This window comes from Solea senegalensis, linkage group LG6, assembly GCF_019176455.1.
Source record: "Solea senegalensis isolate Sse05_10M linkage group LG6, IFAPA_SoseM_1, whole genome shotgun sequence".
NCBI classification, from domain to species: domain Eukaryota; kingdom Metazoa; phylum Chordata; class Actinopteri; order Pleuronectiformes; family Soleidae; genus Solea; species Solea senegalensis.
Window position 1 is genome coordinate 5,766,733 of NC_058026.1, and position 19,152 is coordinate 5,785,884.

Here is a 19,152-nt window from a genome sequence, read left to right on the forward strand (position 1 = left end):
TATTTGCTTGAACCAAGACGCCCTAACACTGACAGTAACGACACCACATAAATGACATATGGTCCCGGAGTTTCAAAAGAATACATACGATTTCATGTGAGCCACATTTTGCTCTACTTAGCCAAGAAATTTTCCAGAAAACTGCTATAGAAAAGTATATATATATACATATATATATTACACAATGGTGGTAACTGTATTTCTACTGTTTTTGTACTGTGTTGTCATTCACATGAGGTCCAAAGTGTATTCTCTGTGTGTGAACTGTTATATATCAGGAATTCTGTGAAATTCTGTGGCGAGTGTTCGTTTTTTGGTATTGATATATTTATTTAGCTGTATTTTTTTTCTATGGTCTCTTCACTTTCTTTCCATTTTCTATTCCACCTGGCTTCCATTATTACATACAGAACTTCCTGGAGTTAACAGAAGAAAGAAAGCGATATTGATATTTACCAAAAGTAACATACTATTGCAAAAAAGGTTAGTTAAAGTAAGTTTTTTCAGGGAAATGGTTGTTTGACTTGATATAAAGTGGTCTTCTGTCTGTTTGAGTCACTCTCAGACGTACATATTTGGAAATTTGGTCAGGCAAGTGCCTTGGTCTCCTAATAATATTCATCGAGAAGAGGTCCTGAGGACATGAGAGACTGCGGTGGAGATTCAGTAGCAGTGGTTTCCTCGTACAGTACCTGTGCTTATAGAGCTCCGATAGCTGACGTCTCACAGTCCCATCATGCAACAGTGGGAATCAAAACGTATACAAGGACACATACTGTATATACCAGGCAACATGTCAGGCAACTCGTCTCTTGGAAGAGTTTGAATAGCTGTTGAGGACAAATATTTTATCAGATCACAGAAGATCCCGAGAGACGGCAGATTTGGATCACTGCAGTAAAACGCGCTCAAAGTGAGCATAGAGGACAGATTGATGGAAACCCACAGCCAATGGATGATAATTTCAGATTAGGCACAGAATCCAGCATCTAATGTTAAAATCGTGTCTATCTTACCCCCCTTTTACGTTTTATGAACGTATTGGGACGCCTGACTGTCACAGACTGTAACTCAAATACATATACAGTACTTCAATATGTAGTTGGTCCTTTTTACAGCTATAACAGCTTTCACACTTTCCTCAAGATTTTGATGAGGTGTTTCTATGGGAATTTGTGTCCATTCATTCTGTAGAGCAGGGCATCTCAATCCCGGTCCTGGGGACCCACTGGCCTGCATGGTTTGGAAGTGATTCAAATAAATGGGTCGTAATCGGGCGCTTGCTGATGAGCCGACCGTTTGAATCAGGTGTGTTGGAGCAGGGGAAACATGCATCCCCTGGACCAGGATTGAGAAACCCTGCTGTAGGAGGTCAGGCACTGATGTTGGACGAGAAGGCCCTGGCTCACAATCTCTGTTCCAGTTCATCCCAAAGGTGCTCGATGGGGTTGAGGTCAGGTCTCTGTGCGGGACAGTCAAGTTCTTCCACACCAAACTCAAAATCAAACCATGTCTTCATAGTCCTTGCTTTGTGCACTGGGGCACAGTCATGTTAGGAATAGAAAAGAGTCTTCCTCAAACTGTTGCCACAAAGTCGGAAGCACGTCATTGTCCAAAATGTCTTGGTCTGCTGAAGCGTTAAGAGAAACGGGGCCTAGAGCCCAAAAACCTGATTGAAGCACTTTTTACAAGTGTGGCCAAATACTTTCGTCCATATAGTGAATATTCAGTCTGTCAGATTCTGCGATAAATTGCTCAATTTCCATGGATTTAGAGAACACGGTTGAAGTCTTACAGCTTGAAACTGGTACAGGCACGGTTCATATTTGCAGAGGCTTTTCCTGCCAACATGGCGGTGTGAACAAACGTCCAGAGCTCTATTGGGATACGCTGACCAATCAGGAATCATTCATTACCGAGCATTAGACTCTTGCTGTGCATTGTCGTACGAGCCGTGTCATAAGCCATCGAGGTGAATCATAATAATATTGACAACACACTTTTGTGTGACTTGGACGTTCATTTTAATTAAAGAGTCAGCACAAGAGGAAAATGTATCATTTATCTTTTTTCTTATTATTTCATGAACTGTTTTGTTTGTGAATTTGATGCTGATTTGGATTGAAAACAAAGTGGATGCATTCTTCTGGCTTTTAACCGCAAAAGCCCAGATTGCGAGAGCATCGGTAGTTTACTGACAGCACTGGAAACTGGAGAACAAACAAAAAAAACAGCAACATGTTAATGGATTTCCAGCCACACAAACGGGCCGTCATTTCACACAAGCTTTACCATGAAAGTAGTCTTACGTGTGTGGTGTTCTATACTCAAAGAATCTTTGTCTATGTATGGTAGAGTCTGGAGTTTTATAAAGATAATTATCTTTGCATTGTTTGTAACGACCTGTAAAAAAAGAAAAAGAAAAAAAAAAGGTTTAGTGAAATCTGTTTGATATACAGTATCTCTCTATTTTGCAATTGTACCAAAAGTGGCTTAACTACTGAATAGCTTTGTTTTTTTTCTCTCTTTCTAGTGACTAGGCACGTGTGTGTAACCGTGAACTAGCGTGTGGTGTGCTGTGTTGGTATGTGACGAGGTAACTTTAACGTTCGCTATTTTCTTGGGTCTGACTTTGATCCTTGTTTGATTATGGGGCGTGAAAGCGGGTGATGATGACACAGTTGGTAACTTCCTGCACTCTTTCTCTCATAATCACATAAACATCTTTGTCCTCCCGGACTCGTCGTTCAGCTCCAGCACTGCAGGCGTGTTTGGTCATTTGTTAAAGCTGCTTGTGGTGTGAAGCTGTTCTTTGTAAAAAAAAAAAAAAAGAAATTTTGTTTTTTTTGCTATGTACATTTTCTATAATTATCGATATTTAATGTTGTTCCTGTTTTGTTTGCTTTTGAACTGTTTCGTCTTCTGTTATATTTAGGAGTTTATGAAGTGACGAAGAGTGACGTTTACTAATATGAAGTCTCAAACCAAGGACAAAAAAACAGATTTAAATTGAGTCATTTACTGAACTAGTGAGGCAAAAAAACATGACATACATTACACGGCGCCTTTATCCGAACACCTATTTTTCCACTGTGAAGAAAAAGGATTATAGAGCTCACTGCTGTGCAGTTATTAAGATGAATAAGCTGTGTCCTCATCTGTACAGAACATTAATATAAAATAGGAAATATCAAACTCAGAGGTGAACTCAGAGCAAAGGAAAGGGAGATTTTTAGATATTTGAAATATTTATGTGTCTCTGTAATCTCTACACTGATGACCATTGGCATGTTTAGTCAAGCAGGAAGTCTGAGCACACCTAATGTCAGGTGACAATGTCCTATAAATGTCTCATCAAAGGAATATACACCACAGTATTTAGCTCGAGAAGAAATGACACCATTGTGTTCATGTATGTCTATGTTTTAAAAGGTTTGCCCTGTTTTTTGGGGGGACATGATGTATTATTTTATTTCACATTAGATTTAGTTTTTGCTTGTTGAATGTTTTTTTTTGTGGTTGTCAAGTGGTGTGAAAAAGGAAGAAGCACAATGTGCTAAAATGAGGTTTTTGTTTGTCTCGCAGTCCTTGTCGAAACTGTACGCACTTTTCTTGTCTGGTGGTGTACTGTGCAAAACATGCTGTATGTGGTTTTTAACACGGTGGCTGCTGTTAAATGGACATCTCAACTTATGCAAACTGTTGTCGAGCAACATTTTTTTTGAACAGCCCCCCCCCCCTCCCTTAGCAATGATGCTGTTTGTGCCCGTTGTTGTCAAGTTGTCTGTTTTATACTCACAGGTACAGTGTGATTTGACAAGGTTAAAAAGCTCATGTGACAGTGTTTAGTATTTTGTCATAAACACCAGCAACAGTTTGTCTCCTTAACATCTTATGTGTCGTGGCCTGTCTTCATATATCTATAACTTCATATTTTTCTTTAGTGTGAATGCATTTAATTAATTTAAGTGACACAAATTGAAGTAATGATTTTAAGTGTATGAACCTTTCTGCCTTTTTTTCTTAATTTTCAGTCTACTAATTTTTTTTAAATTGGCATTAAACATTTTAAAGACGGAAAAGTTAAATCACAGCCTTCGCAATTTGGTAATTTCGTTGTTTCAAATTGCGATTTTGATTTGACACGATGACTTTTTATTGTCCAGAGCTACCTCTCCACAGGTGAGGTGAAAACACTGCGCAGACGTCTAATCCTAATTTCCACTGGACTGGACAACAGTGGTGACCAACAGTGTGGTCAGCAGACGACAGGGGATTTTCATAACTGAGTTTATGAGCTTGTAAGACGCCGCTCGCACAGAGATCATACCCTTCTTCTTATAAAGAGGCCGTTTCATCACAAACTGAAGCAACTGCTCCTTAACTGCACCTATAAATGTTTTATTACAGAGGCAGAGAGGAGTGGTGGAGACACATCTGATAAAACATCCACCCCACTTGTCCCATCTCTCCCTCTCTTTTTTTTTTATTACAAAGTTTCACATCCAACCCTTTTGGAAGATGCAAAACATTAACTCCTTATCTTTGTGTAGTCATTAGTTTTTCTTCCTGTGTAGTGAATCACACCACTGGACTTTAAAAAATTGTTTTGTTTTTAATCCGAATTAATAATAATAATGATGTTGCCCCTGCCCTTACATCATGTATACTTTTATTGTTATTATTGTCCTTTTCAAAGTTCCTCTAATATTTGTGTGCGTTTGGTCAGGTTGCTCTTGGAGTATTTTTGTGTCATGACGTGTATAAAATGGTCGGTGTAAAGCTGTAGAAAAATAGCGACTTTGTGTGAGTTCAGAAAGGCCCTTCTGTGTTTTGTAATATTTCTGTATGGGGTGTAATAAATTATTCTATGACAGTACTTTCTATGGGAAAATACTTAAAATGTGACAGTCTTTGTAAGTATTTATCTTCTAAATTATTGTTCCCTTTTTCTTTTTTTTTTGCAATTTGTAGATATGTAAGTGATGATGACAAGGTACTGGTAATCATGAAATTAACTGTCTCGTCATCAGTCTGATGCATCTTTTAATTTATTTATGTATATACTGTATGTTTGTTGATAACAGCTTACTTTATTTTGTATATGACCAATAAACCTGTTTTAAAATGGAACAGTGTTTGTGCAGCTTGTGGTTTTCCTGGGATTAAAAAATGCAACCTAGACATAGGTTGCATTTTATTCAATGATAATGTAGTTGGCATTAACGGTTCATTTAGTTATCAGTTATTCATTTTTATTGCTGTTTTGATAAAACATAAAACCCCTTTAATATATGGATATATTTAGATTATGTAGAGACATTTACTTAGTTGCTGCAAAGTCATTAGATTCATCCATCGCTTTTCCAATGTCTCCAAATATCTGCTGAAGGGAAAAACAAGACACTTTATTCAGTCTAATATTGAATTACCTTTTTTTGTAGGAGTGTGAGGAGTTCGCTGGCATCAAATCAAATCCGGTTTAAGCCCACATGAAGGCTCGATCCGGCTCTGGTTTCATGTTTCTTCAACACCTGCACATATTTGTCAAGAAGCCAGTCAGGGCTGTAGGTGGCAGTGTCAAGTTATCGCCGGCCCTCCCTCACGTCTGGCTCTTATTCGTGTAGACTACAATCTGTGGTGTGGATTATAAAAAACATGGACCGTTATCCGGTGCTGTGAGACTCCTCCTTAGCAATATGTTTAAAGAAGTGGTTGTGTTTTTGCTGAATGCTGCAATATGTCCTTTTATTAGAGTTGGGCTTTATAGATATTTATAGTGTATACATTCGTTAGGTAGTTGTGTGATAAATCCACAAACCTTCCACAGATCCACGCCGGGGTTTTTAAGCGCCTCGGCGGTCTCCAACTGTCACTGTGTGTTGCTCCGGGAGCAGAGGCGGGTAAACGTAAACAGTGACCATCACACGCCACTGTTTGCTAACTTTATAGACCATTTCTGCTGCGTATATATAACATTGTAGACCGAGTCTGTATCTGCTTAGCATTATTATTGTGCATATTTCAACATTTCTACATTACCACTTTGGTATATTTTGATAGCTAACCAGCTTAGCGTTAGCTACCTTGGTTAGCTAATCGGAAGCGAATGTTAGCAAAAACAGCCCGATAACCTATCTAACTGCTGTATCTAACCACCGCCTCCCGATGCACCTCGATGGAAGACTACGACGAGTTTGTGCAGCATCGTCTCATCCGGCTGAGGAAGAGAGAGGAGGAGTATGATGAAGAAGAACACCGCAGATCTTCACCTACGACCTCTCTCATCCGAATCTATGGACGACCCATTCTTCCTCCTCTGGTATGAGCACCTTTTCACTAATAAAAGACCCGGAAAGTCCACTAAAAACTGTCCCACTGTGTTGTTTCTTTATGTAGTGTCAGTGGAACAGCGATACACATTATTCTGTTAAGTCGCATCATGTTAGGTCAAGTCTTGGCATGCTCATCGTTTGTTTATGATGGCCGGAAAAACCATTGGTCTCTGGGGATTTTATATAAACAATGTTTTCAATCTTATCTCTGAACACTAAACTTATCATAAGAACAATGATGAAAGTAATGGATCACAAAATCCCAGTAACCGAGATGGTTGAATGCAGTAAATCTGTTCCTACTTTGTATTTGTTTATTTATATTTTCCATTATAAGTTCCATGAGAATTTGAAGAATTTACTAAGAACATCAATGCTGTAGTGGCTTGAAAAGTCGCTTTTTTCACAAAGAAAATACAGGACAACATAAACCTTCTCAATCTATTGTAAACAGACTGAAATGTCTTCTTAAATGGGAGAAGTTTAGGATTTCTATACGCCCATTCCCAAAGGATGAAATAAACGTTTCTAATTTCTAAAATGTCTTTATCACTATGACTATTCATCTTTCATCCATCCCGTCTTTAATTTCTTTCAAATATTCACATTAAATATATAAATAAATATTTTTGACATGACATATCATGCCTTCTGTGTGATCATAACAGCTCTCAGCAGAGCAGAGGGAGGAGATGCAGCGACACAGAGATGCAGCACAGACAGCTGCTGGCCAAAGGAAGCTGAAGGATGATCCCAGAATGGCCTATGTTCAAACTATTCTGCACAGTGTTCAGGTAACCAATTCCCTGATTATTCCCTTTTCTGCAATGCTGTTTTTTTTTTATTACAGTTAGACATAATCTTCTTTGCTTTCTCTCATTAATTGCAGCTAAGGAAGTTACCAACACTGGAGGAGTTGCTTCAGGAGCCAGATACTAACACAGAATCTCTATATTGCCTGAACACAAGTGGTGGATCAGAGTCAAACTGTCATTTTTTAATAGAAACAAAGGATGATCTGTCATTCTCACCATCCACTGTGAAGACAGGAGAAGATGAGTCTTCTCTTCCTTCAGTGACATCAGCGATGTCTAGTGCCTTTTTTAGTCCTGATGTGACACCTCAGCAAAGTTACTTTGAAGGCTGCCTTCTTAACCAACATGACAGCAAACGAGGAGCACAGCCAATTCCTTGGGTTTTCCCCGATGGTGCAGTCCACCAGTCACTATCCTCTGGTTACATGACTTGTGAGAATGTTGACAACACCATCTGTGTTTCTGAAGTGATTGACGCAGGTAGTGAGAGTTGTGGCTCAGAGGATGTTTACAGTATAGAAAGCTTCTTCCTTCACAGCACCTCAAACACAATCACCAAGATGCCAGAAATTATCAGCCACTCACCAGTAGATGGAGAGGAATTAGAGAACAGTGGACTGGAGTCATCCTATTGTAATAACTTTATAACAGTAAAAGACATTTGTTGCACCTCATTCCACGAGGATTCATTTATATGTGACCAATTAACATCAGACAAATATGAAAACAGTTATGTGGAGAAGTCACTTAGAGGAGATAGCTATCAGTCTGCTGCACTACTCAATCTTGACAAAGATCACATTTCGGACAGTAAAGACCCAGTATCATCGCCAGAGAACAGTGACTTTTCAGTTAACCCAGAGTTATCGGAGACATTAATCTCCCATCAGGATCCAACAACACGTCTATGTAGTCAGCACGAACCCACAGATAAAGAACCAGTAGACAACCGTGAAGATGAAGCAGAGCCATCTGAGGAGCCATATCGTCTGAGCCTCCAGGCTCTGTTGAAGAAATCTCAGGAGTATCGGCGGCGTCAGCGAATGCTTAGGAATCAAGCCAAAAACACTAAACTTCAGGAAAGGACTCTACAGCCAAAAACAAGGCCAGAAGAGCAAAACCTCTCAGATAAGGAGAATGACGAGTCCTCTCACGAGACTGCAGAGGAGAAGAAAACTAAGGAGAGTAGACACGTGTTTATTCCAACAATGGAAATGTCATTGAAGAAATCTTGGGAAAATGAAAGACTGATTGAGACTGAGCACATTAGAGAAAAGATTAATGGTAAATCTGAAAGCAGTCATTTAAAGGAAGACATGCATTCCAAGCAAATTACTAAAAGTGAGGAACAAACAACTATTGAGAATAACAAGCTAAACAGTTCACCAGAGGTCATAATTGAATCTAATAAAATCACTGCCTTAATTGATCAACAGTCCATGTCAACAGAAGTCTCCACAGAGCAGGAAGCCTTTCACATGACCACTGAGCAGCGTAACACCAGTCCCAAAGGTGTTTTTCAGAAAGTAAGAAAATGTTACACTATCCCAGCACTTAATGTCTGTATGAGTCCTGTCCATGCCAAAAGCAAAGGTAGTGTTAGAGTTGAAGACCAAGGTGGCGGAGTGCAGACCTCAAAGGAGAAAGCTGTGCTCTCTGCTGGCGTGAAAGAAGACCACAGTACTGAAGAGGAAAGCAACCAAAGATATCACAGCAGTCACAGAGAAGTGCCTTCCACTTTGAATCTGATAGTTCAAGGTGACGTAAGGAGCGTTTTATCCAAGAGTTCAGTGCACATAGATCAGCTTGAGTCAAACCTGTCCAGTCTGAAAGTAATGTTCTCAGATCTGGAGTCCACTATGAAAGAAGACTTTGAGAAGCACATCCAGACTGAGAGCAACGCGCAAAGTGAGTTCAATTCAGACGCTGCCGAGCACTCTAAGCAAAGTGAAGATGATGTTGAAATGCAGCTGAGGCAAAATAAATGTGACCTTTTGGAGGACAAGCTGGGGAATGACACTGTTGAGAGCAGTGGTGCTAAATATATGGAACACACACAAAGAAGACAATCACTTGAAAATAGCAAAAACATGCAGGAAGATAAAGGATCTGAAGTAAACTTAAGTGATTTAGAGGATGTCCCTGCCGTCATACAGGCGGGAAAAAAAGAGGCCGTTAATTTAAGAGAGATCAGGCTAGTCAAAACCTTAGCCGTAGAGAGATTAAAGGAAAAAGGTAAAGAAGGACTTGCAAAGAGTCAAGGGCTTCATGGCAGCTCTCGGAAGCAGCAACCACCAGCTAAATGTATCCTGTCTGCTGCACAGTGGCTGCGGATTCCTGACGCGTTCAGAACTACTCCACCTGAAATTGTGGTTCCATGCAAAGACACAGTGCTGTCAGATACCAGTAACCATGAGGTGGAAAGGAGGAATGAAATGGTGGTTAAAGGCCACAACTCTGCTCACTCACTGTCTCTCAACAAGTCGTTTGATGTGGACACTCCTTCTGGCCTGTGGCTTCTTGAAGGCTTGGGGTCTGACTTGGACTCAAGAGAAAATCTTGTACACGAGAAGCACCTGCTGACCCCAGAGAGTGGGGGTGAAGGGCAAGGTGGGATATCCAAGGTCAAACGGAGACTGCTCATGCACACGACAGAGGAGACCACAGAAAAGAGTCCAGATACCAGCAGAGGAGCAGGCCTTGTGGTCAGACCCTGCTCAAGCACTCCCAGAAGTAAGACCAGGACCGGTTTTCAACTCTCCTGTGGATTTTCATCATCCCAACAGTTTTTAATCTTTATATTTGACAATATCTATACATGGTACACTGTTTATCTCATTGTTTTAGCTACTGTGCGGCATTACGATGGCCATGGCATTCAAGGGAACAAGGAGGAGCAATTGAAACAAGCCCATGCTGCTCAGATCAGAGCCCTGCAAGATGAGCACAGGAGACAACAAGAAGAACTACTTCAGGTGAGACAGTAGGGTTGAATATTGGTAATATTAGGTCAAGATATTGAGGTTTTTAAGATCACACTAAAAATCAAATGAAAAAAAAACAAAATAGATGGCCACAATCTACCCCATTTTTTAAGCTCTATTTGACCCAAACACAGCTGTAATCTTCACTTTTAGGCTTTGCACAAACCTTGTCTGTTAGATGATTTCATGGCAGACATTTTGACAGCTCACAGGAGGAAAACACAGGTATTATCGATCAAATGAATGATGGCTTCATTCCATTTAAGCTTTCCCAGCATCTGTCTTAAATGAGCTGATCAGTGCCATTGCTAATGAAATCATTAACACTTGTCTACCATAAAAATTCCTATTGTTGTTGTACTAACCGCTTGCAAGACAGTCTGCTGAAAAATACTAAAATATGGCTAATATCCAGGTAGAATAAATACTTAGTCAGTGCCCATATGGTCTGGAGTGTATTTGATGGGCAAAATGGCAATTTTATTCAGTTAAAATATTAAAAAGTTAAAAAATGATTCAGTAGTCCTAATACTTTCTGAAGCCTGTGCGACAGACAGACCAAACTACATAAACATTGTGGTTTCTTTTGAGTTGATTCTACAAACTGTCTGCCATACAAAGTCAGTAGCATGTGAAAATAGTTGAACATGAACATCACATGAAGGACAGGGCAATTTTACCATTTGTACAAGGATTGTTTAGACAACAAGTAACATGTATTACCTGCCTTAATCTGCAAACTTTTCTCAAGAAGTTTGATTGATGACTATATGAATATGAAGGATGAAATGAAAGAGAGTCTAAAATTCAATTTTTCAGAAACACCGTAACTGCCAACCCTCTGTTATAACTCTAGATATGCTTCAAAATTATTGAGATTTTTTTCCTCCTTCCCCGTGGTGGGCCTCTTGCACTTGATTGCATCACATATTGCTGTACAAACTGCTGTACAATGTAATTCTTGTACAGCTGCCATAATTCACTCTAACAGGGATTTTGACTCTCCACAAAGTCACCTACAAGAAATTAATCAATTTATGTCCAAACCCAGTGTTTCTATCTTTTTTTTTTCTTTTTTTTTTAAGAGATAATAGACTGTGAGAGTTCCTAACCAATATATTGTTAACTCTAAATGTACCTTTGAAACTTGAATCAGACCTTTGAAACGCTCTGGCACTGCTCCATATTTAAGGACTCTAATTTACTTTGGACACCATAAACAAATCCCTAACCTTAACCATAACAAGTTAAAACCTAACCCTAACCTAACTACAATTCAACCTATTTCATCATATTTAATCTTAATCCTAAATTTAACCAGTTCCTCAAACCAAATTTTGGTCTCCAGGCTGACAAGTGGTCCTGACAAGGTCAGGGTTTATGCCAGAAAAGGTCCAAAAGAAATAACATATACAAGAACACACACACATACCTGTAAAAGAGTGTTCCTAGAGTCAAAGCTGGTTTGTGGACCAACTACAGACATGCTCATTACTGGAGACCCTCAGACTCTTCAGTTAGAAAAACACACAAGGTTTGTACTATAAATGTTTCATTACATCCCTAAGAGGCGAGCTGGCATGGTCGCCTGTGTGTGTGCTTGCATGTGTGTGGGTGTGTCTTTGTGTGCATGCACGCACTTCAAGGACGCCTGCTGTTCTCTGGCAAGTGGCAGCTAGTCCTTGCTCCTTCTGCCTGTGTCTGTATTTGTTCTTGGCCAGTGTCCTTGCCCTATTAATCACAGTCTCCGTGTAATTTACGTATCCTTAACAACAATATAATTAACATAAGCTGTTTCATAGAAAGAGTCTTTTTGACTCTACTCTACCCTTCCATCATTTGTGATGTGATGAGAGTGCAAGCTGGCTGGACTGTCTAGTGGGGCAAGGGAGTTGACACAGAAAAGGAGAGGATAATTTGTTTAATTCATGAGCGTCTGTGGTTAAGTGCCAGATCGTCCCACCGAGTGCCACCACTAATGGTCCCTTATCCTTCTCTTCTTTTCCCCCTCTCCTCTCATCCCTCTCTTTGTTTTTACCTTATACTTCCTCCAACATCATTTTTACTCTCTGGCTGTATTCATTTTCTCCATCTCTCCTGTCTCATCATCCCTGACATCCCTCTCCTCCTCTGCTCCCTCCCTCATTTCATCCTTCTTGCCTCTGTGCCCTGTCTTTCCCCTTCTGTCTCTTTCTCTCCACCCTCAATTAATTTCTTCCTCCTGCTTCATTTGCTCTTTCCAATTCAATATTTTCTAACCTTGCCTGTGCCCAAATGCACACATACATGTCCTTACACACACACACACATATGCATTCTCCACCTTACTGTCCTTCTCCTGTTTGTTTGTCTGTCTGTCTGTCTCTGTCTCTCTCTCCAAGGCTTTAGCAGCACGTTACCATCTCCTCCAGAGTGTGTCCCTCCCCTGCTCCATGTCCACCTCACGTCTCGGGGACACACTGACCTTTTCTTCCCTCTCTCAGGTATTACCATCACATTTGTTCACTAGTATCACTGATGCAAAAAGCTTGTCATGTTTATCTGTGTGTCCACAGTCTTTTTTTCTCTGCATCATCAGTTCAGTTGGATTGTTCACCCTTGATGTCTTACTCCTTATCTATAATCTCTGTCATCTCTAATATCACAGCAGTTACGTGGCATTTGTTTAACAAACTGTCCCTTTAATGCAACATCTCTAGAGTCAACAAGTGAGCAAAAGCTTATTACTATTCTTATTATTCCCTGTTGTAATGATGAGCTGTGAGTCCACTCACGTTGATGCACTAAACAGATGACAAAGAAAAAGACCTTGAGGTTCTTCATGGGAAATTAATTGGTTGTCATTGATGGAATTAGTATTCTCCTCTGCCTTCCCCTCTGGTCCTTATTATTTTACCCTGCCGATCACTCCTTCTCCCCTCTTCATCCTCTTCCTTAGCCCTCCAGCCCAATCCCAGAGCACTGTCGCCCCCTACTGTTGGCAGCCGTAAAGGGTTTTCTAACTCGCAGGCTTCTGAGGACGGAGAGAGTGGCACAACTGGTGCGCACCATCAGAGTAAGTAGAGACGATGTCTGTCTACAGCAGCACTCTTATTGTCTTTGTCTTGACTGTGAATAGATTACAGCTCTGTGTGTGTGTGTGTGTGTGTGTAGGACACACAGCAGTTCCTGTGTGCCCTGCAGTTGCAGAGCTCCAGCCGAGCAGAGCTCAGGAGCAGACAGGACCTCTTACTGCAGGAGAGAGTTTTTCTGCAGGTATGAAGACAAATGCATTGTTAACATCTTTCCACATTTCGTCTACGCTGACAACTAGGCAGTTATTTCCTCTATTGGCAGTTACACCATAACTGTGACAGTGGCCATGTTCGTCCTAATTACAGGTGTGAACACACCCAGTGGGCCCTTTTCACGGCAGACATTTTAACAGCTCACACAAGGAAAAGCAAAGGTGTAAGTCATCAAATTAACGATGGCTACGTTCCATTTGGGACTGCAACTTATGATTATTTTCATAATAATTCATCTGTCGATTATGTTCTCAATCAATTGATTAGTTGGTTGGTTGGTCTCTAAAATGTCAATTGGGGTTTCCCAAACCTCAAAATGATAATTGTTTTGGTTTATTGAGCAGAAACAAGAAGAAACCTGGAAATATGCTGTTAGCTGAAAAATCCAAGAACTTGTTTTAATTGTTGAAAAAAGAACACAAATGGGTCAATCAATTAATCACCAAAATTATTGGTGATTAATTGAGTAGTAAATCGGGTAATAAACGTACATTTTTGTGCAAACTGACTCGGTGTCGGGCCACAGTCACACATTTGCAAACGTAGCACAATTTAAATTCAACCACAAACTCAAAGTAACTACAGACCAGCATGCATCACATCCTGTACTGCCCGCAGTTTGTGAGAAAATGTTGCCTCAGCAGGGGATTCATTCTCTTCATATGTGTGAGTGTACATTGACACTCTCCTCTGTTAATGTTAACACGTTTGCTTTTCTTGACCAAACATGTCAAATGTCTGCTATACACATTGAGATCAGACCTTGGTCCACACTAAAGACCTGCTCTGCTGACGTACTGAACCAAAAATATCAGTGTTTCCCATGATGTTAAGGCCAGTTATGAACAGGGCCTGTGTTGATTGCACACATTAATTAAAGCCATCATTGATTCTGTAATTGTCTTCCTCTCCAGCTGCGCGCTGCACGTTATGACTTTTACGACATTTTCTTCAGCCTGTCGGCTGCAGAGAGGATGCAGCTCATCAACTGGGACAGAGACCTTGCCCAGGAGAGAGAACACAGACGACTTCAGGTAACCTTCTTGAAACATCTCTCCAAGCTGAAATACATCATTTGCCTTGTTGGAGTATGTTTTTTTCTTTGTGTAGATGATGAAACCATCACAAAAAATGGTGAAAGACACTAATACAAATGGAAGTTGTTAGAGCTGATGTTGATGTGATTGTGCACCACTGAGCTAAAGCGGCACAGAATTATTAATATTTAAAGTTCCAGTGTGTACGAATTAGTGGCATTTAATGGTGAGAATGTAGATTGCAACAAACAGAGGTCTCCTTTGGACTAAGCATTTCAGAAAGGATTCATTCAGAATGCTCTCCACTGTCCCATTCTCCCTGCCATTTCCTCATTCAATGGTTCATGCATTGGGTTTATGTCAATGGAGCAGTTCTTTGTTTGCGTTGTGAGCTATAGCTTCAAATGCAAAATGTGTGCCCGGGTTTGTTAGTCCTTTTGGACTGCTGTAGTAACATGGCAGTGCAAGATGGCAGCCACTTTAAAGCAAGGCTAATGCTGCGTTTCCATCATTATATGGTTTTGTACAGTACGGTACGGTTTAAGATGGGAAAGCCCTGGCTCAAGCTTGCATTTCAACTAAGAACAGTACCTTTACTTAGTAGGTGGGGTGTGGTCAAGATACGTTGCGTGACGATGTACCGGTACAACGACAATTAACAACAACATAGAACATGAGACAGAGGACATTCAGCAGCTCTTCCTTTCCTGCTTCATTTGTTTCTGTTTGTCTCAACAAGACTTTGTATGAGAATAGACTATGGGCGTTGAAGAAACACTGGCCGCATTTTTATTTTTATTTCAAAGTGATTATACACCAATACCAGCATACTTAATGGGTAGTATTATCAATTTCTGCTAATAAACCGCCATAAATGTTGCACACTGGACCTTTAATTACAGCTTTTATGATCCAGTACTGATAATTAAAATTCAAATATAATTATGCTTAGTACTGTTCAGACCTTTGTGGCTCCAGCATTGCAAACTGCCCCATGATTGCTGTGATGGAAAATGATAATGTTGTTTTATTTTTCCTTGTGCAGTACTTAACTTAATCTAATTTCTGAAAGTAGACCGAGATATTGATTCTCTACTGTACATTTCCTTTCTGTTATCATTATTAGTACATATCACTAATGTAGTGAGTTGTCATAATATAGCCAGCGGTTAGTACAAAGACTAATTTATCATGTGCAATGATTTTTTTGTTTAGAGTGGACATCCTCAGGAAAAACGTTGCCTGTCAGCTGCAACACGAAAATCACTGGAGAGGAAGAAAACCATCACGTGAGTTCACTTGTTTCGTTTGATTTAGGTTGATTCAGGTTGATACTGAATCACTAGAATCAGTTCATTAAAAGTAGGGATGCACCGATATGACTATTTCCACCGATACCGATATCCGATATTAATATTGCTGCTATGGCCGATAACCGATATCTACCGATATCGATATATGTTTTTAAAAAAAAGTTTCTGAGATGATAAAAGTTTGTACAGAATGAAAATCATGCAAGCTGAATTTTTGAATGTCTTCCTTTATTTTCAAAACATGTTTTACCTCCAAATAACAAGGTCACATAAGACACAAGTAACCAACTACAAGTAAAGGTTTTTAGAAAACTTTACCACTTGTAGCAAGTGTGTAACTAAATTAAAGTACAGTTTAACAACCTCAACTCACTAAACTCCTGTAAGAAAGTTTGGATCATAAATTACAAACATGAACATAAATAAAAATAATAGCCTGCCAAAGTTACTGTAACCGAGGTAAGGGCGTCTATACTGGGTACGTAAATAAAGTCAACAACCCTTCCTCCCGGCAACAACAACTGCACCACTTCCCTTAACAATAAAACTACACAACAGATATGAGAAACAATACCTGACAAGCTCTACTAAAAGCTGCCATAATAAAAAAAAAACATGTTAAAATACTTTATCAAACTTGCCAGTATTCATGGAAACCAGATATTTATTAAACTGCAAAACATCGGAAAAGTAGCGCCGACTTGGCAGGTTGTTGCGGGGTTCAATTTGCTCTATCAACCGTCGGAGCAAGAGCAATCATTTCCATTACCTTGATCGTTATTGCCCTGGCCAATGCCTTCCTTTGGTCGAGTCCCAGCTGCGCTGCTTTCTTTTTAGTCTGCTGCCTAATGTTACTAGTGTTAGCTTCCTGCCGTTGTTTGTGTACTTCTGGGTGGCAGTTTTTCAAATGACATAATCAAATTTGTGGTATTGAATGACTTGACGCGGAACCCTCCTCGCATTACCTCGACTTTGCAAGTGTTGCATAATGCTTTTCGCGTATCTTCTATTGACACCGTGAAAAAACGCCCACACCGCTGACATTCTCTCTCCTCAACACACACACACACACACATCTTGTGCTGCGCTTGCGTCACTGGCACTGTCATATGCCCAAACAAATGCCGCATGTCCTCCCCTTCCCGACACACATACACAAACAGCAATTAGACTGGTATAAACATCGGTTGTTAAAATCGGCACAGTTTTACTCATTGGACCGATGCCGATATGTTAAAAAATGACGAACATCGGCCGATACCAATATTAATGCCGATATATCGTGCATCCCTAATTAAAAGATTTGTGCAGTACTTCCTGCATGACTGGAGCACAGACTCCGTCAGTCACAGTCACTGTCACTGAACTGAAATACAGGGGTTGTGATGTGGCTCGTCGCTCACCATCAGCAGTGCGTCGCGAAGTACACCAGAGTCCTCTGTTAAATATTGAGGTTTTAGACATTTTAGTGCTAAATGTTGGAGATTTTTAAGTATTTTTAACTGATCTACAGTTCAGCATTGTTTGTTTTGATTCTTGTGTCGGACGTCTTGCTCATGGCTTTTCCTGTGATGGCACTCACAGTCTGACGACGTCACGTGTGGTATCAGCTCCACTCGCTTGGAACCTCGCCAGAGCAGGTACTAAAAAAAGTTCCAGGACTAATGGAAAAGGAAAATAAACGCCGAAGCGAGTCGCGTCGTGCCATTACCTGATCAGCCCAGTGTCACAATTCACTATGTACTCATTGTACACAAACATTCAACATTTGCACAAGACTTTTATTGTTCTTCACACAAAAAAACTCCTGACTCTACAAAAGTTTCGAGTTTTCTATAACTGTCACAGCTTACTCATTTTTTTTTAATGAACAGAAAATCTTGGACCATAGGGTAAATTAAAAATATTTTCTTAATTTCTTGCGTAGCTTTATCAGTGACTAAAACATTCCTTTTTTTCCCCCCCAGGAAACAGCGAGTGGCAGCAGAAAGAGACTGTGAGGTTGTGGCAAAGAATGTACGAAAGACTGGATTATCTGGCAGGCAGCCGCTGGAAACCAAACAAGGACAGTTCAGAGCAAATCCTCTGAGGGTCCGCAGGAGCACTAACTCCACCAGACCCCGATGACACTTTCCTAATTGGCCCCAGTGAGGACTCATAATAAGGCCTCTTGCGATTTCATGGCTATTGTAGAACTAATCTTTTGAGAATTTTCAAACCCCCAAATCCAAATGGGACACAAAGTGATGCCTGTTGCTGACTAACACATTTTTTTTGTTTCATATTTGTAGTGCTGGGCAACGTGTTTTTCATTCTTTTCTGCCAGGAAATAATATTATTAAGACGACACTTGCACTTACTCCAGAGTAGTTTCACATTGATTGGACACTTTGAGGTGAGGATAAAATATCACTGCAGCCGCTCAGTCTGCAACAGAAGTCCTTAACCAGTCCTTGCTGTCGTCACTGTGCTGATGTTGAGGATGTTAGTAAGGAAAGTGTTTGGTTCGCAAAAACACAAGCTCTGTGCACTGCACCTGAAGGGTCATGCATTAAGTTTTTGTTTTTTTTCACAGCAGAAAACGGACTGTAATGAATAATGTCCGTGATGGCTCCATTCCATTATGCCAGTGATTCCCAAGTATAGAAGATGATATAAGTATAACACTATATTTTAAAATATCTCTATAGTGTTGTCATACTTTGTACTCTTTAATATTGTTATGAAAAAAAGTGTACATTTATTTTTGAGAAATGGGCTTTTTGCACAGAATTAATTTTGACATGTTTTAGCAAGAAAAGCTATACTGATGGAACTTGGCCGTCATTAATTTGATTATTTATATCTGTGATATTCTCCTACTGTGACCTGTCAATATTGCTGATGCGCAAAGGTCCCAGTAATCGCCTAAATGGAGAGCAGCCATGATTACTATTATTTATTACACCTGTGCTGGTGCCACCACAGTATGTCAAACTCTTAATTGTGAATAATCCTAAATGACTAAGTGCATTTCTGTTTTTTTCCTACTCAGCCTATGTTGAATCCTCACTATCAGGGCAGGACATGACCATATTTAGGGGCCTTGTTAAAACAAACAGAGACAGTAAAGTTGACAGCGTTTTTGCTCTTACGCAGATCCCAGCACTAGATAATACTTCAACAGTGTGTTACTACTAACCGTTGAATTAAATGTTTATTCTAGAATACTGGAATTATATGTCAGCCAAAACACATGTAATCCTTGTTTTTCTATGGTTTGATGGATTGCTGTTATTTCCTATTTATTTGTATGCGTTTGACAATAAATACTTTTTAAGTTTTAATGTTGCTGTGAAGTTTGTAAAGATGCTGACCCAGCTCTTGAAGCCACACAGTCCA

At 40.0% G+C, this 19,152-nt stretch overlaps 1 protein-coding gene and 1 long non-coding RNA gene across 3 annotated transcripts; one reads left to right on the forward strand and one right to left on the reverse strand.

Moving 5' to 3' along the window:
• Positions 1 to 2,166: 2,166 nt before the first annotated feature.
• On the reverse strand, positions 2,167 to 5,895 carry LOC122770663. The gene is made up of 3 exons (XR_006360537.1): positions 5,822 to 5,895; positions 5,433 to 5,635; positions 2,167 to 2,210 (listed from the first exon to the last, which is right to left on the reverse strand). It is a non-coding gene; the product is annotated as an uncharacterized LOC122770663 (long non-coding RNA).
• On the forward strand, positions 5,688 to 19,097 carry si:ch73-100l22.3. Of its 2 annotated transcripts, XM_044027641.1 has the most exons (10): positions 5,688 to 6,322; positions 7,004 to 7,129; positions 7,225 to 9,883; positions 9,998 to 10,125; positions 12,516 to 12,617; positions 13,073 to 13,189; positions 13,288 to 13,389; positions 14,336 to 14,455; positions 15,674 to 15,747; positions 17,739 to 19,097. In XM_044027641.1, the coding sequence occupies exons 1-10, from the start codon at positions 6,179 to 6,181 to the stop codon at positions 17,896 to 17,898; spliced, it is 3,732 nt and encodes a 1,243-aa protein (XP_043883576.1). In that variant the 5' UTR covers positions 5,688 to 6,178; the 3' UTR covers positions 17,899 to 19,097. The 2 variants fall into 2 exon arrangements, with proteins under 2 accessions (XP_043883576.1, XP_043883577.1); XM_044027642.1 differs by lacking the exon at positions 12,516 to 12,617.
• The last annotated feature ends 55 nt before the right edge of the window (positions 19,098 to 19,152 follow it).

Bases quoted from the DNA above. Each gene is read 5' to 3' on its own strand.
- si:ch73-100l22.3 (XM_044027641.1), top strand. From the start codon at position 6,179: ATGGAAGACTACGACGAGTTTGTGCAGCATCGTCTCATCCGGCTGAGG. The intron at 14,456-15,673 runs GTAACCTTCTTG...TTTTTTGTTTAG, and splicing joins GAGAACACAGACGACTTCAG to AGTGGACATCCTCAGGAAAA. The intron at 15,748-17,738 runs GTGAGTTCACTT...TTTCCCCCCCAG, and splicing joins GAGAGGAAGAAAACCATCAC to GAAACAGCGAGTGGCAGCAG.